We start from the raw sequence: 22,056 nt of genomic DNA on the forward strand, positions 1-22,056 counted from the left end.
CACATTTTTCTAAAAAAGTGATGTGTCATCTGTCAATTGGAATATCTTGAGCGCTCTGGCCTGGAATGTAATGCCTCCAGATTGACTGTGATAAACTAATGAGCATAAGGATACTAACAACAACAACACAAAAGATGAGATTGGTCAACTTTGTCGTATTCCTTTGTAAATGTTAAACCTTGAGGATGTTCCATGACAGAGTTTGATACAACTATTGGCACCATTATGCAGCGTTCTAATAGCATCCACAACAACAACTGCCAAACTTCCAATGCTTAAGACAATCAAAGATAAAACTGTGACTAACGGTATCAAATGCTTTCTGAATATCCAAAAATAAGATAACACGGAAGTCATCCAATAGATCACAATACTTTAACCATTGTACCTGTCAAATTCAATGCGGTAAGGTCGCCACAAGGATCCCGAATAGCACGGACCATTTCGCGAACGGCGTTGTAAACTTTCTTTCCCAGCATGCACTTTGACCCAACCCCCGGAAATAGTTGAACGTTTGCTAGTAATTTAACTAGCTAGCAAAAGCTACCTAATCGATTTCACGAAGCGAACAACAGTATTCAGGTAATGTCGTCTTGTTTATAGCTAGCTACTTTTCGTAGGACCAACTATCATTTACAGCTGACTTGTTATACAAAGTTCAAGTTTGGTTATATCGACTAACTTACTAGCGCTGAACAGAAGCAACATTGGCGAGTTATAATAGCTACTACAATTGCTAACTGGATATTTAGTTTAGCCTCATGACATGTCATGACTCAGGAAAATTGATAATCGACACCTATAATTGGTGAGTGAAAATAAAAACTGAGGTGTATGAGGTTGCTTGTTTCTAGTATAACTAACGTTAGGTAGCGAGTATAGTTATCTAACTAGCTAAATTACATTATCTTAGTTAGTTAGCAAATAACTTTATGTCATGTATGGCCAAATCAAATTAGTGTTTGCAGCTGTGTCAACTTGGCCACAATCTCTGACCACACGTCAGTCAGTGCAGGGCTCTCAACCATGTTCCTGGAGAGCTAACGTTAACCTCCTGTAGATGTTCAATCCAACTCTCGTTTTAACTAACCTGATTCAGTTTATCAACCAGCTAATTATTAGAATCAGGTGCGCTAGATTAGGATTGACGCGAGAACATACGGTAGCTCTCCAGGAACAGGGTTGGAGAGCCTTGCATCAGTGTGGATAGAGGGATGGAGCCAAATAACCTTGGAGGTAACGTGAACTAGCTAAACAAAGCAGCCTTTCAGTTGAACAGATTGGTCAGTGGCAACTAACTAGTCAATCTACGTATCTGTATGTTTTTGCTGGTATAATTGTATACATGAATAGTTTATTTCTGGAAAAGCTGTTATTTTCACATTGTTCTTTTTCCACTGAAATGTTTGCTTATGGGTAGCTACATGTCTGTAAAATTTATGTTTTCACATTTTTAATTCGTAGATTTTAGATGTGTATTAATGATTTTTTTTGTTGCGAAACGTTGTCACTTGTTTAGGTGGGATGGAATGTTCGTATTCTGTATTTGACAATGATATGTGGTTGTCTCCGCTATCTTAAGATCAAAGTGGCTCTTGATAAGATCATCTACTAAATGGCCACGTTTACATACAAATATCCAGTTTTTATTCGAGATACTCAAGTATTCTTGTGTTTTGATTTGACGCATTTAATGAACATCATATCCCGTTTACAATATCCCAAAAAAGCTTGCATCCCGGTTATGAGAAACTCAGAGAAGATGCCTGGGATGTATTGCTCTTTGATATTAGATATACTATGGCATGTAAACGTCTTGTTTTTCGTGGTTTGCTCAGGTTCCCCTATCATGTGATGTTTGTCAAACAAGTCACTTCAGAAAGTAGGCTACCTGCTCAGTTTGATCCACCATAAATATTCATTTAGCTGATACTCCCTACTGGACCATGTAGTCTACTGGCTTAGGCTACTTTCACCCCAAATTTGTTTTTGCTTATTTCTTACATTCGGTAGGCCATTTGTTTAACTATAATTAGAAGAGAAGCTGCATCTAGGCCTGTCCTAACTTGTTGCCCTGGAAGACTAATAAAGCAGTGCTCACCAGAATAATGTATTACATTGATAGAATGAATGCATTAGCAATCTAGTTAACACTGGTAAAGTTGTCTGTTTTTACTTCTTCTAGGTAGTACTCTCACAGACCAAGGACGTATCTTAGGCAAATGGATCCTCCTCATCAATCCAAGGGAGGCAACAGGCCTCGGGATGGTAAACGTGGACCAAGCCAGTCCACTGTCCCTCATCAGAAAGATGCCTATGCCAGACTCCTCAGCCAGCATCACAGCAGCAAGTTCAGATCCTACCTGGACCAGTATGTCCAACAACAGGGGGAAGAGAGGGGGCCGAGCGAACAGAGGCAGGGATTAGCATACAGCGAGAAACAAGACATACCGCAGAGAAAAAGGGACCAGGCGTTTATCGAGTGCTCTGACTCGAGTGACTTCTCGCCTTCGCCTATGAAAGGTAAGGGAGGCGAAGAGAGCTCTCTGTCCTTGTACATGGACAAGCTGAATAGTCGGGGAGCCCTGCAGGAGCCGGAGAGGAGGCAGGGGGTTTCCGACAAGCAGCGACGCGGGGAGAGGAGGGACACCAACACCAGTCAGGATGGAGATGTGGAGTCCGGAGAGGAGTTTGCCTCCCTCAAACAGAGGGACTCCCAGCACCAACAACAGATAAGAAACAAAGACTACAAAGACCATGCTTACAAAGTGCCCACAAGTAACCAAGGGAACAAGGACATGAGTTATGGGGCATCCCCCCCGAAAGCCTTCTCATCTTTCCCAGCTCAGGCGCAAGAGAAGAAGAAGTCCAAGAAGAAGAATGTGCCAAAGACCAACGCAGATAACAAGAGTGGTGGGCCCATGTGTCCTGACTTCGATGCAGACATGTCAACATCCCCCCTTAACAAATCCAAAAACATGCAACCACAAGGTAAAAAATGCTCTTGACTTAGTGAATATACTTTTTGAATTACCTTGACCTCAAAGTTGTCATATGTGATCAAGCTTTTGCATACAGTTGCATTTGCTTATTGAAGATGTAGGTGTTGGATTGTAATCGGACTTCTATTCTCATCCTCAGGTGCCACTACGCCTTCTGACAAGGGTAAGAAGACTAGAGGAGGCCAAGGAGGATCAAAGAAGCAAGTGTTTGAAGCGTACATGACCACAGAGGACGTTTCCCACGGCCTGAAGAGAGGAGAGCTCATTCAGGTGAAACTAGTCGTTTTAAGACTTTCATAAAGAAAATATATATATATGATTAGTGTGAATTATTGTATCAAACCAAGTAACCACACTAATTTAACCGGTTACTTGTTTACCAAAGATGAGAGAATTCTGACCTAAGGCTTTACCGGTCAAAGATTATCTAACACGATGGCGTGACAAGTTAAGCCTACTAATGGAAACATTTCCGTATTCTTTTCAGGGATCCATAAGAATCAACCCCAAAAAGTACCACGAGGCTTTCATTGCAGCACCGGTGAGTGTGTCAATAGAAATATACGGTAGTTCATAGGTGTTGGCAGTAATATTTGTCTAATGGGACTGTGCATCTCTGCAGGATGGCAAGCGGGATATCTTCCTGGATGGAACCGCAGCCCGCAACAGGGCCCTGAACGGGGATGTGGTAGTGGTGCAAGTTTTCCCTCAGGAGCAGTGGAAGGTGAGCTACATGGAGGAAGATTCCGCCTCAGCATAAATACACTGTGTACACAACGTTAAGAACACCTTCCTAATACTGAGTCGCATCCCACCTCTTGCCCTCAGAACAGCCTCAATTCGTTGGGGCATGGACTCTACAAGGTGTCTAAAGCATTCCACAGGGATGCTGGCCTGTGTCGACTCCAGTAATTCCCACAGTTTTGTAAATTTGACTGGATGTCCTTTGGGTGGTAGACCATTCTTGATACATACGGGAAACTGTTGAGCATGAAAAACCCAGCAGCGTTGCAGTTCTTGACATACACTGGTGCACCTACTACCATACCCCGTTCAACGGCACTTAATGGCAGACACACAATCCATGTCTCAATTGTCTCAAAGCATAAAAGTCCTTTAGTGTGTCTCCTCTCCTTCATCTACGTTGGTTGAAGCGGATTTAGCAAGTCCCATCAATAAGCGATCATAGCTTTCACCTGGTCCGTCTGTCATGGAAAGAGCATGTGTTTTGTACACTCGGTGTAGAGCAGCTATATCATATGCACAGCTATGTAATAGGATTATCAGTGTTTCCCCTACATTCAAGAATATTCAAGTAGATTTAGATGGGTTATGACCAACTGTCAATGGTTATGACCAACGATGTGTATGGTTATGGCACTTAAGTTTGTGAACTTATATTCATTTATATCCACTAAAGCAATAACTTGTCATGCTCTTCATAATATACCATTTACCCGCTGTTAGGTTCAATCTAGATTTATTCACCTCACTGGATGTTGCACTGGCAAAAGACCCCTACACGTCACACAAGCACATATATTTATATTTTCTGACTAAGTGCCCCCTTCCAGGCCCCCTTTGTACTCCTTCTGCTCAAATACAATGCACATAGATCATTCCATCTAACCCGACGATCACTACTGCCAGGTTAATTACACTGTTACAAACAGACCAACACTGGCTCAAGTCAGATCGTCTCCAACACTGCTGATGCACAGTGGCTATCCTAAAAACAGAACTAAGTGGTTGTGCTTGTACAGGTTGTGAAGTCAGACAGCGAAGGCGTGAGCGAACCAGAGACCCAGTCTGGGAGGAGCCAGACACCAGGAAAGAAGACCAAACGCGCCCCCAGTCCTGATGTCATTGTGGAAGCCGAGACTGAAGCTGAGGAACAACTGGCCAAGAGGGTGGAGAACATCAGCCTCAACGTCACAGGTACAGGCTTTTCCCCTCAGCAGGTTTAATGAAACCACACACTTTCATGGCAAGAGTTCTCAAAACTGTGTAGAGCAAATCCATTTGACAAAAATAGGAAATCGACACCGATTAATAACTTCCAGCACTTTCCCCAATTAATTTTGCTGTTCTGCCTCTGCAGAAGATGGAATTAAAAAAGAGATACTCCAAAGGACTGCTAAGGTAAGCAGTTTTATTTTGAAAATGGATCCTTATGGCTGCTGTGCTATTGCATGAAGAAAGACCTACTCCTAGTCACAAACATTTTAAAAGAAAACGTACTGATTTCCAACAAACATCTCGCTCAATAGAAACAATTGCATTGAGACCTATCCTTCTGTCAAAGGGTTCGCTTCTCTTTGTTTTAGTTGTTTTTCTTCCATTAGTCAAAATCGATGTTCTTGTGTCCTCTTCATCTGCACCTTCTCTCTCCTAGGTGGTGTACATAGTGGAGCAGAAGCACTCGCGGGCCGCCACAGGCTTCCTCAAGTTCCTCCCGGACAAGCCCTTTGCCATGTTCTCTCCTGTTGACCACCGCGTTCCACGGGTAAATGTTCCCCTGCCAGATTGCCCCCATGACTTTTGCTCCCGCCCGGGAGACTACGCCAACATCCTGTTCATCGTCCGCATCACCAGCTGGCCAGACGACAGCAACTTTGCCGAGGGGTATGTAATGAGTCACTGCCTCACTGTAGGGAATTGTCTGTATCCCTACCCCGTAACATTGTCTCGTTCGTTTATACTTCCCCTCACGCATAAGTGTTTGACTTTATGGCTCGTAAAATAATTCCAGAGTTTATTAGGTACACCCATCTATTACAGGGTCGGACCCCCCACCCCCCTGCCTCTAAACCAGCCTGAATTCTTCAGGGCATGGAAATGTTGGTATCAAGGGGCCAAAGAAGTACCAGGGAAAACATTCCCCACGCCATTACACCACCGCCACCAGCCTGTACTGTTGACACCAGGCAGGATGGAACCATGGGCTCATGCTGCTTAGGGCAAATCCTGGTTCTGCCAGCAGCATGACGCAACGGGGATTCGTTGGACCAAGTAATGTTTTTGCACTACTCAATTGTAAAGTGTTGGTGATCGCGTGCCTCCTGGAGCCGCTTCTTGTTTTTAGCTGATAGGAGTGGAACCCGGTGTGGTCGTCTGCTGCAATAGCCCATCCATGACAAGGACCGACGAGTTGTGCGTTCCAAGATGCCGTTCTGCACACCACTGTTGTACTGCGCCGTTTGTGGCCCGTCTGTTAGCTTGCACGATTTGTCAGTCTCTTTCGACCTCTCATCATGCTGTTTTCGCCCATAGGACTGCCACTGGTTGGATTTCTTTGAGGGTTTGCCGCACCATTCGCGGTGAACCCTAGACACTGTCGTGCGTGGAAAAGTAGGGCTGACTCCATTTAGTCGACTGATCGATTGTCTGGTCGATAGCTGCTCAAGACGCCTGTCTGCTTCACGCCTGTGAGTGGACTAATCCTTTGCGGAGGCCTTGGGGATGGCACTGTCCATTCTAAGACGTGCTACTGAAATTGCATATGGATAGATTATGTAAGGACGATGGTGCCACACTAATTAAAAATTATATTTTATAACAAATAGCCTTTATCCTGCGTTGGATAGCGGTCGCTGTCCGCTGTTCTGAAACGTCAGGGTGCTGTTGAATTGGCTCCTTTTCCTAGACCATGTTGCTGTGTGCATAATAGCAAAGTTAACCTGCATATTGGTGTTGAGAACAATGCGGCGGAAGCAGCATCCGAATGAGGAGATGAGAAAACAGCTCTTGCCTTATTTTTCTAAGAAAAGTGAGGAGCGGGGATACCCCAACTTACTTAGGTCTAATCAATAGCCTAACTGTTAAATGTGCCTGACTTTATAAATCATTCATATATAGCTACAGAAATAAGACAGATCATGCTTCTGTTGCTTGTTTTGAATGTTTGTTTAATAGCCTACTGATTCTGTGAGCTCCAAGCCTCACGCAACCACATGTTGGATAAAGCAATTGCACAATTTTTCTGTTTTATTCTTTGCCATACTGTAATAAAGGCTTTTCACTTTTGTTGTTGTTGGAACGACCTCTTTGGTATGACTTTTCTCACCACCTGTTTTGCCAATATGCATGCTGCGCTTGCTCCTTAACTTATTTTTCTTGATTCTCAGTTTCCACAACTAGTCAAATTTCTTCCCCACATCGGACTTCCCCTTTCCCTCCTGAGCAACCATTTTGCTGTCGCGTGTTCGGAGTTTTATAACCAATTTATTGATGGGCTATATGTTAGACACCAGTGGTCATGATGCGTACATGTCACGTAAAGAGAGCACGGGTTGAGAGAACGGGGAATGTTTTTCCTTAAATGAAGGATTTCGGTAAAATAACTTTTCAGTCTGGCTTATGTTGCAGCAACACGGACAGCGCGATTCTTAATATATTTTTGGATATATAACACTGCAGCAATTCTGAGCCCGACAATGAAGTCAATTGCAGTTGGACTCCCTCTAAAGTAATTTGTCTGTCCTAATTATTTAATCAAACAGTGTGATTAAAGCATCCGACAAGCTGAAAACCATACAATCGATTGGTCAAAAGAACAGACGACGTGCTGTCGACCCACGGTTTTAATTTTCTCATGGACAGCCCTAGTGAAAATCCCATGAGGCCGGACGTTTTAGACTCGTTTCGCCCATTCTACCTTTCAATGGAAATATAACTGAATGCCTCTGACTGCCTGCTTTATATCGCACCCAAGGCCACATGACTCACTGTCTGTGGGAGCTAACCTTTTTGGTGAATGGGGTGGTATACCTACCCACTGAATAAGTGCCTGTCTGTGAATTCTAGTAGGGGATGGTGCACTTGTGCTTCTAGAGGATCAGCTCTATGACACTCATTAGCTATGTAATACACTTATATAAAGTTACATCGAAGCACACATCTTGCCCATATCTATCGGATGCTGACAGTCCTCCTTATGTCTTCCCCCCTCAGTCGACTTGCTAAGACTCTGGGCCAGGCCGGGGAGATTGAGCCGGAGACCGAGGGCATCTTGATAGAGTACGACGTGGACTTCTCCGAGTTCTCTGTCGAGGTGCTGGGCTGCCTGCCCCAGAAGCTGCCCTGGACCATCCCCCCTGAGGAGTTCGGCAACAGGAGAGACCTGAGGTGAGTAGAGGACGCTCACAAATAAGGCATCCATATCAGGAAGTCGTCAGTTCTGACAACTCCCTCAGTTGTCATTGGCGCCGTACACAAAGGCTCTCGCATGCCCAATTCCAATGGAGCCACTCAATGTACATATGTATTGCGCCATTGTCCTTGCCTTTTTGTAAGTACTAATTTGACGCAACTGAAGAGGTGAAGACAACACTCATATGCGGAGTTATTGTTTTCTATTCAGGAAAGAATGCATATTCACAATTGACCCAGCTACCGCCAGAGACCTGGATGATGCGTTGTCTTGCAAACCACTGCCCGATGGTAAGCCATTTTGTTCCTTTGGAAATAAAGCATAGGGAATGCAATTGTGATTGTTTATTAATGCCGCCGTGTTTTGAATTCACTCATGTTTTTATTGACTTGTGGAAATCATCAGTGACAATGTTCTCTCTTTGTTAGGCAACTTTGAGCTGGGCGTTCACATTGCTGACGTGAGCTATTTCATGGAAGAAGGCAATGCGCTGGACTTCATTGCCAGTCGGCGAGCCACCAGTGTCTACATGGTTCAAAAGGTCTTCATTTGTTATTACTAAATGATTCATGTATTAGTCATTTGATAAGAATGAATGTATTATTGGAGCAAGTAAGTTCTGACTATTATATAATTACCAGCTGGGCATACTGCAAGTTAACTTTTGATGTTGGCCTGTGCCACTCCCAGGTGATCCCCATGTTGCCTCGTCTGCTGTGTGAGGAGCTGTGCAGTCTAAACCCCCTGACTGACAGACTCACCTTCTCAGTCATTTGGAAGATCACCCCTGAGGGCAAGGTACAACACCTTCATACTAAGTATGCTAGTGTGGCCATAGAAACAGGAAGCTGTGGCACTGTTTCTATCAGATGGATGCATTGTGTAATTGTATTGCATGGAATAAAAAAAAAAATATATATATATTATACTATACAGTGTATTCAGACCCTTTCCCGTCTTACACATTTTGTTGCGTTAGTCTTATTCTAAAATGGATTTAAAAATAAATAAAATCCTCAATCTACACAATACCTCATAATGACAAAGTGAAAACAGATTTTTAGAAATGTTTGCTAATTTATACAAAATAGAAAACACCTTATTTACTTAAGTATTCAGACCCTTTGCTATGAGACTCAATTGAGCTCGGGTAAATCCTGTTTCCATTGATCATCCTTGAAATGTTTCTACAAGTTGATTGGAGTTCACCTGTGGTAAATTCAATTGATTGGTCATGATTTGGAAAGGCACACAGCTGTCTGTCTACGTAAGGTTCCACAGTTGACAGTGCACGTCAGAGCATAAACCAAGCCATGAGGTCGAAGGAATTGTCCCTAGAGCTGCGAGACAGGATTCTGTCGAGGCACAGATCTGGGGAAGGGTACCAAAAAAATGTCTGCAGCATTGAAGGTCCCCAAGAACACAGTGGCCTCCATTCTTAAATAGAAGAAGTTTGGAACCACCAAGATTCTTCCTAGAGCTGGCCGCCCGGCCCAACTGAGAAATCGGGGGAGAAGGGCCTTGGTCAGGGAGGGGACCAAGAACCCTATGCTTCTGCTGTGGAGATGGGAGAACATTCTGGAGGAAAACTGGCACCATCCCTACGGTGACGCATGATGGTGGCGACAGCAGCAGCATGCTGTGGGGATATTTTTCAGCTGCAGGGACTGGGAGTCTAGTCAGGGTCGAAGGAAAGAACAGAGCAAAGTACAGAGATCCTTGATGAAAACCTGCTCCAGAGCACTCGGGACCTACTGGGGAGAAGGTTCACCTTCCAACAGGACAACGACCCTAAGCAATCAGCCAAGACAATGCAGGAGTTGCTTCGGGACAAGTCTCTGAATGTCCTTGGGTGGCCCAGACTTGAACCCAATCGAACATCTCTGGAGAGACCTGTAAATAGCTGTGTAGCAACGCTCCCCATCCAACCTGACAGAGCTTGAGAGGATCTGCAGAGAAGATTGGGAACAACTTCCCAAATACAGGTGTGCCAAACTTGTAGCTTCATACCCAAAAAGACTCTAAGCTGTAATCACTGCCAAAAGGTCCTTCAACCAAGTACTGAGTAAAGGGTCTGAATACTTGTATAACCTGAAATATTACATTTATAAAAAATTCTAGAGATCTAATTTTGTTTTGTCATAATGGGGTATTGTAATGTAGCTTGATTTAAAAACAACCATTTAATACAGTTTTAGAATAAGGCTGTAACATAACAAAATGTGGAGAAAGTCAATGTGTCTGAATACTTCCCAAATGCACTGTATGCAGATGTGAGGCACATTCACCACACTCCATCTCTACCCCTCTAGATCCTGAGTGAGTGGTTCGGTCGCTCGGTGATCCGCTCGTGCATCAAGCTGAGCTATGACCACGCCCAGAGCATGATCGAGGCCCCTGACAAGCTGTTCCAGGCAGATGAGCTGCCCCCCTGTGCCGCCGAGCACCCCATGGATGAGATCCACCAGGCCGTACTCAACCTGCACTCCATCGCAAAGAGGCTCCGTGCCCAGCGCTTCCAGGGCGGCGCCCTCCGCCTTGACCAGGTCAGAGGGCGCTGCATAGTATAGGACAGCTGTGTCATGCAGTTTTTGTGCTGTTGCCAGAAGGTCTCAGAATAGGAGTTCTGATATTGGATTAGTTTAGACTTGTAGATCACAATGAATGAACAGGGGACCTGATCCTAGATCTGCACTGCTACCCTGAGACACTTTTTGAATCTAAAGATTTACAAAACATTTGTCTATTTTTACCATGTGGAATGAGTAGTGAGGATTGTAGTGAAAGGACTGAGAGAAATCTCAGAATGATGACTATAATCTCCTTTTTGCAGTTGAAGCTGTCTTTCACTCTAGACAGAGAGACAAGCATGCCCCAGGGCTGTTATGTCTACCAGTACAGGGACAGCAACAAGTAAGTCAACCCCACACAATACACATACACTGAGTGTACGAAACATTAGGAACACCTGCTCCTTCCATGACGTAGACTGACCAGGCGAATCCATGTATAAGCCTTGATCCCCTATTGATGGCACTTGTTAAACCCACGTCAGAGTAGATGAAGGGGAGGAGACGGTGCACCAGTTTGAGTCAAGAACTGCAGCGCTATTGGGTATTTCACTATTAATAGTTAACAGTGTGTATCAAGAATGGTCTACCACGCAAAGGACATCCAGCCAACTTGACACAACTGTGGGAAGCATTGGAGTCAACATTGACCAGCATCCCTGTGGAAAGCTTTCAACGCCTTGTAGAGTCCATGACCTGACGAATTGAGGCTGTTCTGAGGGCCAAAGGGTGTGCAACTCAATATTAGGAAGGTGTTCCTAATGTTTTGTACACTCGGTGTACGTGCATACATACCCAAAGAGTCGGCTCCCTAAGCAAGCTAACGGAATTAAAGTGAGCTTAACGGCGACGGTGCTCAGATGGAGATACAATCCGATTCTACAGAATGTCTTGCCTGTCAACTTTTTGTTTGAATGCCTTTCTCGCCGTCTTCTCTCCCAGGTTGGTAGAGGAGTTCATGTTGCTGGCCAACATGGCCACGGCCCACCAGATCTACCGCTCCTTCCCCAACAAGGCCCTGCTGCGACGCCACCCCCCGCCCCAGACCAAGATGGTGGACGACCTGCAGGAGTTCTGCGACCAGATGGGCCTCAACATCGACTTCTCCACGGCCGGGACGCTCCATGTGGGTATCTCCAACTCCCAGCATGCACTCTAAAACACAACAAGTCTGTCTATGGGAGGCCTTCTCAAAAATAACAGAAATGCAGAATACAACTTTTTAAAACAAATGTTCACGTATGTTTTAAGTGGGTTTATTTTTTAACTTGTCCCTTGTCCTTACCATCTCCTCCACATCGCTGCTCATATATTAATACACAATGTACACACTCATTCTCTGACGCACATAAATTCAGCCGGAATGCATTCTACCCCTCCTCCCCCCGTAGAAAAGTTTGAATGAGACCCTTGGTGATGACGAGTACACCAGCGCCAGGAAAGAGGTCCTGACCCACATGTGCTCCAGACCAATGCAGGTTGGTGTGTGCCACTACCGTCGTCTTTCTATACTGCTGGCTTAGCAGTCCTATCGCTGGTATCTCTTTCTTGTGTCCCTCCATTGGCTTCCTGTATCGGTTGTATCAGTCCACCGCTAGTCTACTGGGGCTCTAGCTCTATGTATATCTGGATTGTCCCCATGTGTTTTCCTCTTGGGCTGCCCCCAGCTAGCCAAACATGTCCAAAATATTTAGCAAATGTATTTGTGTTATACTGGTTAATGTCAATGGGGTCTTGTTGTAGGCTACCTTCTACTCTCTCTCTAAACTATTTTGCTTTTGAGCCAACTTTAGAAATGTCACTGTGACCAATGATATGTGAATGCTTCCCTCCCCAGATGGCGATGTACTTCTGTACGGGGGTGTTGAAGGAGGAACTCCTGTTCCGTCACTACGCCCTCAACGTACCCTTCTACACCCACTTCACCTCGCCCATACGGCGCTACGCTGACGTCATAGTCCACAGGCTGCTGGCCGCCTCTCTGGGTGGGTGGCGAGACACTGTGCTGTGTGTGCGTTTTACCCCATAGAGGACAATGGCTTCGTTGTGTTAAGAGGGGTGGACCGAGGACAGCGGGTGTCTCAGCTGTGTGGTAGCACCCAGAGAAAATGTGGCTCTGGTGGTGGAATAGCAATGTGGTAAAAGACAAAGCGTCCCTTAGATTCCAATACACCCTGAATCTGAGCTGATGGTTTTTTTTTTGTCCCGGTGTCTGTCTGAGATTCACTACTTTTTGATGGTGTTGTGCTGCCATCTCTGTAAGAGAGAAGTAGTTCAAGTTGACTCCAGTGTATGTCGTTTTGCCTGTCTTTACAAAACAATTATTTGCTTATTTCTGGTTTGTGTAGGCTGTGGTCCTCACCTAGAGTTGAAAGGGGAGGAGGTGCAGAAGCAGGCGTCCCACTGCAACGACAAGAAGACGGCCTCTAAGAGAGTCCAGGAGCTCAGCTCAGAGCTGTTCTTCAGTGTGTTCGTCAAGGTACACCCAAGACCCTGCATAATGTTCCCACTAGAGCAGGCGTGTTGAACTCTCACCTTATCAGGCCCGGAGCCTGCTGGTTTTCTCTTCTACCTGATCATTAATTGCACCCACCTGGTGTCCCAGGTTTAAATCGGTCTCTGATTTAGAGGGGAACAATGAGAAAATCCAGTGGAACCGGCTTTGACGTTCGGAGTTGCATTTGAGGGCCCTATACCAAATATGGTTTGAAATACTATTTGTTTTATTTCAAATACTATGAGCATTTAATTGAGCCTGCTTAGTCTTAGATCGGTGGTGTACTTTTGGGACTGGTCTATTGGTTCCATTGCACCAGGCAACTTGAATCGAGTGCATCTGAACTATTTGAAAGAAAACAAATGCTATTTGAACCCAGGGCTGTTACACACTCATATCTCCAGTTAGGATTTAGCCCCTGGTGTTGCATTCAGCGTGGCACTGTGCAGAATTATTTGCCCCCTCCCCCCTGCAGGAGAGTGGTCCTCTGGACTCTGAGGCCATGGTGATGGGAATTCTGGACCAGGCCTTCGACGTCCTCGTGCTGCGCTACGGGGTGCAGAAACGCATCTACTGCAAAGTGAGTGCCACTCGAACAATTGCCGTATTCATTTTGTGTGACGATACCAGATCTGATTTTGAGATTTGTCTACTGCTTGGGTCCGTATAGTGCCAAACACGACAGATGCTGATTTGGGGCACACGTATCAACTTTTCAAATGTTTCTTTTTTTTATTGGACAAGTTCAGAAAGAACCTTTTATTTCTGACAGTTGTCTTCAATTTTGTGCCGTGTGAACACGACCCAGGTTACCATTCATAAGTGACTAATCTTTCCATCAGATACCACATCAAGCTTTATGGTCCTATCTATAGTCATTATCGTGTACTATGATATACATAAGGTCCAACAATGGTTTAGAGAGAGAAGAATTGTTAGGTAAACATTTTTGTCGTCATTTCATAACTTTACACCCCAAGACCTTGGCTGACACATACAGCATGATCTCATCCATTTGTCAAGTATTGCACTACACAACTACTTAAAAGGAGCTTTAGTCAAATTTGAATGACATTTATGGATACTAAGTTGAATGGAATCGGGTTCATATTCAATAGACATCAAATGGTAGAAAATGGACTGAAACGGGGAGGGACTACCTGAACTAATTTTCTGTTTTCTGTTGCAAAACATTTAATTTAATTTGTTACGTGCCCTAATGAACACAACCCAGATCTATGATAGAGTAAATTATTCTCCTGTTTTGAATGAACCGAATGTATGCGGAGGTGTGTAGTTGATGTGTTAAGTTGTGTTGTCATGTTCTTCAGGGTCTACATGGCCTGGAGACGTTCCACTTCCACAAGGTGGGGAAAAAGGGGGAGTTGACTCTGGTGTGGGCTGCAGAGGAACCCGGGAAGCCTAGCGTACGGCAGGTAAGACCTAGGGATCGTGCCAAATGACTTATTTTTTTCGCTTTAAAAAAATAAAAATAACCGCCATCTAATAGTTTTCCTATAAAATGATTAGAACATTTCATAAAAATCCAAGTGAAATCCTATTGCGTGGTATGTCTGCTAAGGGGCAATGAAGTTCTACCGCAGTCGTACAGTAGTCTTAGGCATCTTCAATCTGCTTTGTAGCTGCCCGACCGGGCAGGTGACATCTTGTCCCGAAGACAACCGTTGAGTGTTCCTTCCATTTGTTATGTGCATTAGTGACTCGCCACAAAAAAGAAACCTAGCCAAGTGATCACAGGTCTTCTCCCTGCATTCTCTTTTCCCTCTGGTACGTCTCACAAAATTTCTATCTGACCGCTCCCTCAACGCAAGATCGCCTCACCCAAGCTCCCATTAGGCTTACGGAAATTACTGCTTACAGAAAGGGATGTAGCCTCCCGAGTGGCGCAACGGTTTAAGGGAGTGCATCGCACTGCTAGAGGCCCGGGTTCATTCCCGGGCTGTGCCACAACCGGCTGTGGTCGGGGGTCCCATAGGGCGGTGCACAATTTGGTCCGGGTTAGGGGAGGGTTTGTCCGGGGGGGACTTTACTTGGCTCCTTGTGGCAGGCCGTGTTAAGCTGGCAGGTGTTAAAGAGTGTGGTTAGGCGGGTCATGTTTCAGAGGACGCGTGACTCCACTTCTCCCGAGCCCGTTGGAGAGTTACAGCGATGAGACAAAATTTAAAAAGGGGGGTTAGAAAAAATATGGGATACACAAGCAAAACTCTAGATGAGATACATTCCAACTGCTGTTTCCAGAGGCCCCAACCATGATACATTGAATGATTAAGCACATTTGCTACTATAACAGTTCTGTATATACAAATCCAAGAGCTCAGCTGAACAGTGTTTTGGTTGGATTCTTTTGAAGGCGCTAGACCACTAGGACATTTTAAAGCAGATTCTCTTAAACAGTAGAGCATTGAAGCCCAACCCCATATTAAACTAGCTGCTGAATGCCAACAGAATGTTATTATTTTGAGTGTCCTCTGTCACTAACAGAGGGTTGCCCTGTTCTGGTCTCTCCTTCTAGGAGATCTCCATCTTTAGTCTGGTGGACGTGCAGCTGAGGGCAGACGGAGCCCCTATGAAATACAGCGCTGTCATCAAGAGGCCTAATGAGACGGCGTAATGAATACTCTCATGTGCCCCGAATAACACACACACACACACACACACACACACACACACACACACACACACACACACACACACACACACACACCATATCACACATTCTCTGACAAAGACACACAGCACTGCTGAAGAAGCTTTGCCAGTATTTTGACATTGACTACACAAACACACAGGTTCTTGCACGTTTTTTTAATATGTATTAGAAAAGCAACTTTTTCGCAGTTTAACTTTACAGTTCAGTTACCATTGTTACCACCGAGGCTGGACCGTAGCACTGAAGCAGTGGTATTGTTGTAGGGCCTGGCTGCTTAACTGTCAAACCACCAAGACTGTGAAATTAACTTTTTATTTTGCCGTTTTTACCTTTTTTATGAGGTCATTTTTAGATATTATAATTATATACACAGTCAATGTGTGAAGATGATGGCTTAAACTATTTTTTGTTTAAAATAAGTTTTATTGAAGCTGTGTTCTATTAATGTCAAGTGTACTGTAACTGGTTGTTTCAGTCGCAATGCAGTTGTCGTTGTTTATTTGTAGCTGTAACCTAGCAAGAGCTTGTATGCTTTTCCACTTCAATTCATAGTATGACACTCGTCCCCACATTAATCTACTTTAAAGGCTCGACGAAGCGTTCGTTAACCGTTTTCGGAAGAACCTTGTGGAGGCTGCAGTTATTTTAAAAGTGAATTCACACAATGAATAACGTCTGACTTTTTGCCAAATGCTTTGCCACCCTTTTATGTAGCAAGACATTTTTGTGTGTCTTGTGTAGTTGTTTAAAGTGAGACCTGAAATCCTTGTTGGCGGAACTGTTCCTGAGTAAAAATATGACCCTACCCCATCCACTAATATACCGCTGTTTATATTTTTATGGCAGTGCATGCTGGTGTTTACAGTGCAGATTCTACGCATGCTAATCCATTGTATCTCAAAGTTGTCAAGCGTGTGACTCGACTTTTATCGTGACAGTTTTGGCAGTGACTCTAAAATAATGGCGTACAATGCTGCTGTGAACTACCGTGTGAATGTGAGGCCTTGACCATTTTGTCTCCCATAAAATCCTTCTGGCATGCAGGTCCAAAAAAATACGGACACCTTTTCTTTGATGTCTTTCATCTCAAGATCTCAGTATTGTACATGACAGTAATGATTTATAAATCCTTTATTGTTTTGGAGGGCAGCCATCTTAGTGGTCTTGCTCCATAAGCAGGTGTGCCTTTTTCTGTGACGCTGTTTTACTCTAGAAATAAAAGCAATCTGTATTGGTTTACATTGTACATGCAGTTAAGCAAATATGTATTAAGACCATAAATGTTCTGCAAATTGGAAGGTGCCAGTAGCAAGTAACTCCTTTAAACTCTTGATACCATGTTCAAACTCGCAAATCAGATGTTGATAAAGTAGTATATTTCTAACTAGTAGCTGTAACTCACTCCTAAATTTCTGTTTTGTCTTTGTGACCAGATAGGAATTACAATCTGGGTTTAAAAAAGAACAAATGTTTTTTTTCTTCAATAACTAATAAGCCTTTTTGCCTTTTAACTAAGTAAAGATTTGTTTTGCTTAAAGATGAGCAAAAACAACCCATTTCCAGAGCTTTCTATTTAGAGGGGGCTGTTTTTTTTTTGGTGCGTTTTAAAAGCTTGTGATTGTCCTTTGTAATCGGGTCGCCGAGAGCAATTGAGTAGTGGGACTTTAACAGGAAGGGGAGAGCTAGGCGGTCAGTCCACACAATACCTTCTTTCCTTTGCGCTTGTTTTATGTAATATGTTCCATTCATTTTGCCCACGTAATCTATGCCTTACATGAAAATAAGTTGAGCTTTAAAAGGGTACTGCCTTCTCTGTTTCAGATGTAAGATTTAGGATTCAAGAATCTTTTCATTGATTTGATTATTTTTTATTTTTTTACTGCGCTCCCCGTTCCATTTGTGTAATGATGGTGTACTTGCATTGCCTGCTCATGGTGATGCCAATGTATAGACTGCAGTGGTTGTCAATGTCTCAAACCTGTATTTACAGGGTCCACGATAACAGGGTTATATTCAATAGGAAGAGAATGTAATGAAACAGTGAAACATGGATATACAACAAGAACTTGTCCAATAAGAACATTTTTGTTTACCTTTGCAAAACATTTAGCTTAATTGTGCTCTACTGAACATGATCCAGGTGTTGTCCGGTGGCTTGGGGAGTGGGAGAACTGTGCTGTGTTAACATGTTATACTATCCAACTGGACACAAAATATTAATGTATTAGCAGTGATCACATAGGAATTAGTTTAAAAGTGTACTTGATGTGGCTGGCCCCTGTAAACCAAATAAACATCGGCTTCACTAAATTATTATTCTACTGTCCATTTTGTACCGTACTGAATTTAAAAAATGATTCAACATTTAATAAAGGGTGTACCTATGTGAATTTTTACAAAATCAGTTAGAGGGCTCTTGTGCAATAAAGATGGAGAAATGAGTGTGTCGAAGTTGAAATGGTAAAGCATTGGTATTTGTCATTCGACTTCACAGCAATCCCCACACCTTCCTAATCATCATGACAAGGAAGGAAAGTTATTAGTTACTACAAAGGACTGACTGTGCCCAAAGGGTAGTGACTATTGAGGTTAAAAGCAACAATGACTGATTATGGTTCTCTTACCTAGGCTACCTTAGTTGAATGCACTAAATCGCTTTGGGTAAGAATATCTGCAGAATGACAATGTCATTTTAGAAAACTGACAAATTTGGCTCATTTGTGTTTTGAGATTAGCGGTATGCTGGCATGCCATAGTCGCTAGTGGGAGTCTAACTCTTTCCACAGTCTTCACATTTTGCTGCCTTAAAATTCTAAATGTTTTCTTATTGATCTACACAACCTACTCCACGTTTTCAAAGTGATCCATTTTTTTTATTGTCCAAATTACTAAGAAATACTAAATGAGAATGTTTATTGCGTAGGTCGTGCAGCCATTTTTATCTCAATGTCAAATTATGTCTGGGTTACAATTAAGTACCTTACTGTGATTGTTTTCAATTAAAATGGTCAAAAAGAAACACAGCTTCTCAGCGAAGAGCAATTTCTCAACCAATACTTTAGCTAGGACTGTCTGGGAGTGGTCTGAGTTGGGAGGGGAAAACTAGCTTTTATTGGCAGAAAGGTTTGGTGCTCTTATTGGTCTATAAACTAATTTACCTCCTGGTCAACAGACAGTCCAAAACTCCATCCCACCAAACACCTCTTACACTATAATGGCATTATCATAATTTACTAAATTTCACAGTATTATTCCAACCTCCGTGTGGAGATGTATACAAAACATTAAGAACACCTGCTCTCCATGACATAGACTGACCAGGTGAAAGCTATGATCCCTTATTGATGTCACTTGTTAAATCCACTTCAATCGGAGTAGATGAAGAGGAGACAAATGCGGTTATTTGTATTGTTTAAGCCTTGAGACAATTGAGACGTATGTGTGCCATTCAGAGGGTGAATGGGAAAGACAACAAATGGAAGTGCCTTTGAACTGGGTATGGTAGTAGGTGCCAGGCGCACCGGTTTGTGTCAAGAACTGCGACACTGCTGGGTTTTTCACTCTCACTAGTTTCCTGTGTGTATCAAGAATGGTCCACTACCTAAAGGACATCCAGCCAATTTGACACAACTATGGGAAGCATTTGAATAACATTGTACCAACCTTAACCAACGCTTAGGGCAACAAATAAATTGTTCTTTGTCGAAATTGCACTACCTCAGTCAATTTGGTTTGGGATCATTGATGGACAGCAATATTCAAACCTTGTCGCAGATTTATAGAACTTTCCACTCAAAAACCTATTTTGGTATTTGTTTCACTAGTCCATTGTTGACATATTCCCAAAAATGTTTTGCTTGTCACTACTCAAGTTTTCAAGGTATGCAACTTTCAAGATACTGAAATCATCCCTGTATGATACATTTTGCATCAGATGATGCAAAACACCGCATTATATGATTACACAAATGTTTGTCAGACACACCAGAATTACTTTCCAAGATGTGTTGTGTTCCTGTGTGGTCTAGTCTTAGTCCTACGTCCTGACTTAAATTTGCTTGAAAATCAGACAAGGTTTGAATATTGCTGTCCATCAGTGATGCCCAACAAAATTTATTGAGCTTGAGCAAATTTGTCAAAAACAATGGATACAGTATGTTTGCGCAACGTTGGTAGAATATTACTCAATGATTCCCAGCTGTAATGGCTGCCAAAGGTGCTTCCACCAAGTATTAACTCTGGGTTGTGAAGATATACACAATCAAGACCATTAATAATTTGGAAATTGTTTTATATATTTCATTAACTTTGAAGATGTGGAATAGGTCGTGTAGATTCATAGGAAAAAAATACAAATGAATCCCTTTTTAGATGTAATATTTAGGCAGCAAAATGTGAAGACTGTGCAAGGGGTCTGTAGACCTTCACTAAGTATTAACCCTTGTGTTGTCTTAAGGGTCAAAAATGATGTTTAACAGCAGAGAACCCCCTAAATGATCTTTTTTCACCTTGAAATTTGTTGACTTTTCCTAGAGTGACCCCAACATTAGACAAAGTGAAACATCGCCTTTGTTCATATTTCCATGAAAGCTGTACACCACCAGGGTACAAAGATTGTCTTAGGGTTATTTTTGACCTGGCTGTTATACACACCACAAAAACCACAAAGAGACACACACACACAATGAGAAATTGAGATTGTGTGCTACTGATTGAACTAAACTAAAACTTCCCTGTGGATGTGCAGCATCTCCCATCCACAACCCCTCACATGACCCCTCCACGACCCCACACATGACTCAAGTTCAGAGGCTATTGTTTACTAATGGGGAATGCAGTCAGAGGCTATAAAGGTGCTGCCGATGACAGTACCCCCAGTTCTCTCTTTGCTGAAACCACGAGTGCACGTTTCAGTGCCCAACAGGTCGTAGATCTGATTTTTTCAGATGTCCAGGAGGAACAAGAGAACAGTGATTTAGAAGAGGAAGTATCTGAAGAAGAAGATGGGGAAGAATACAACCCAGAGCACGATACATCATCTTCAGATGAAGAAGAAATCTCCCAAGCTGAAAGAGAGACATTTTTGTCAAAGAACAGCAAAATAGCATGGTCCTTGTCACCATATGACAACCAGGGCAGGATGGCAGCACAAAATGTCATAAGAATGATCCCAGGGCCCACAAGACATGCAGTTGCCCATGCCCAGGACATCGCCTCAACATTCTACATGTTCATCACACCAGCCATCGAAAAAATCCTGGAGATGACTCATTTGGAGGGTTTCCGTAAATATGGAGACAACTGGAAAAGAATGGATGAGATTGACCTGCGTGCCTACATAGGGCTGCTAATCTTAGCAGGTGTGTATAGGTCCCGAGGCGAGGCTACATGTAGTCTCTGGGATGCAGAGAGTGGAAGGGGGATTTTCCGTGCCACGATGCCACTGAAAGTCTTTTAAAAGAATGCTACTATTTGATTACCGTGAGTCAAGACCTGCAAGATGTGTGAGAGACAAACTGGCGGCCATAAGAGAGGTCTGGGAGAAATGGGTGGAGCCATACCTCTACAACCCTGGGCCTGAAGTAACAGTGGATGAGCAACTGGTTCCCCCCTGCACTCCTCGCAAGAGGGAGAGGGGCCTTCTCATCAAAGTTTGCCTTCACCGCACCACCACTCTAGTTTCTGACCTCTAAAAATGAACAAGAATGTGGTCCTCCTGAGCACACTGCACAAAACGGCTGAGATCAGTGATTGTGAGGACAGGAAGCCAGCCATAATCCTGGACTACAACCACAACAAAGGTGTGGACAACCTGGGCAAGGTGATTGGAACTTACAGCTGCAGGAGGATGACTGCCCGCTGGCCCCTGGTCATCTTCCATAACATCATTGATGTGTCCTCATACAATACCTTTGATATGGAACAAGATCAACCCTACCTGGATGCCTGATAAGCAAAAGAAGAGGAGGGTGTTCCTGGAGCAGCTGGGAAAGGCACTTGTAACCCCACACATTCAAAGAAGGGAGCGCCTCCCCCGCACAGCAGCCTCTGCAGCGCTTGTGAGAGCTGTTCAGTGGGCTGAATCTTGTCCTGATCCACCTGAAGCTGCAGCTGGGGCAGGCAAGAGGAGGAGACGCCAATTCTGCTCCCCAAAGAAGGACTGT

At 43.6% G+C, this 22,056-nt stretch overlaps 1 protein-coding gene across 2 annotated transcripts; it reads left to right on the forward strand.

Moving 5' to 3' along the window:
* The first annotated feature begins 474 nt into the window (after nucleotides 1-474).
* On the forward strand, nucleotides 475-18,202 carry dis3l2 (DIS3 like 3'-5' exoribonuclease 2). Of its 2 annotated transcripts, none has more exons than XM_055867132.1 (21): nucleotides 475-582; nucleotides 2,186-2,991; nucleotides 3,142-3,272; nucleotides 3,490-3,543; nucleotides 3,625-3,726; nucleotides 4,766-4,940; nucleotides 5,104-5,144; nucleotides 5,398-5,627; nucleotides 7,956-8,129; nucleotides 8,365-8,444; nucleotides 8,583-8,695; nucleotides 8,845-8,952; nucleotides 10,467-10,700; nucleotides 10,988-11,067; nucleotides 11,667-11,850; nucleotides 12,116-12,202; nucleotides 12,562-12,709; nucleotides 13,073-13,203; nucleotides 13,697-13,801; nucleotides 14,553-14,657; nucleotides 15,755-18,202. In XM_055867132.1, the coding sequence occupies exons 2-21, from the start codon at nucleotides 2,223-2,225 to the stop codon at nucleotides 15,851-15,853; spliced, it is 3,150 nt and encodes a 1,049-aa protein (XP_055723107.1). In that variant the 5' UTR covers nucleotides 475-582; nucleotides 2,186-2,222; the 3' UTR covers nucleotides 15,854-18,202. The 2 variants fall into 2 exon arrangements, with proteins under 2 accessions (XP_055723107.1, XP_055723108.1); XM_055867133.1 differs by lacking the exon at nucleotides 475-582 and adding an exon at nucleotides 598-808.
* The last annotated feature ends 3,854 nt before the right edge of the window (nucleotides 18,203-22,056 follow it).

This window comes from Salvelinus fontinalis, chromosome 17, assembly GCF_029448725.1.
Source record: "Salvelinus fontinalis isolate EN_2023a chromosome 17, ASM2944872v1, whole genome shotgun sequence".
Lineage (NCBI taxonomy): Eukaryota > Metazoa > Chordata > Actinopteri > Salmoniformes > Salmonidae > Salvelinus > Salvelinus fontinalis.

Coding starts and splice junctions, on each gene's coding strand:
- dis3l2 (XM_055867132.1), top strand. CDS start 2,223: ATGGATCCTCCTCATCAATCCAAGGGAGGCAACAGGCCTCGGGATGGT. Junction 3,273..3,489: donor AGAGAGGAGAGCTCATTCAG/GTGAAACTAGTC, acceptor TATTCTTTTCAG/GGATCCATAAGAATCAACCC. Junction 4,941..5,103: donor CATCAGCCTCAACGTCACAG/GTACAGGCTTTT, acceptor CTGCCTCTGCAG/AAGATGGAATTAAAAAAGAG.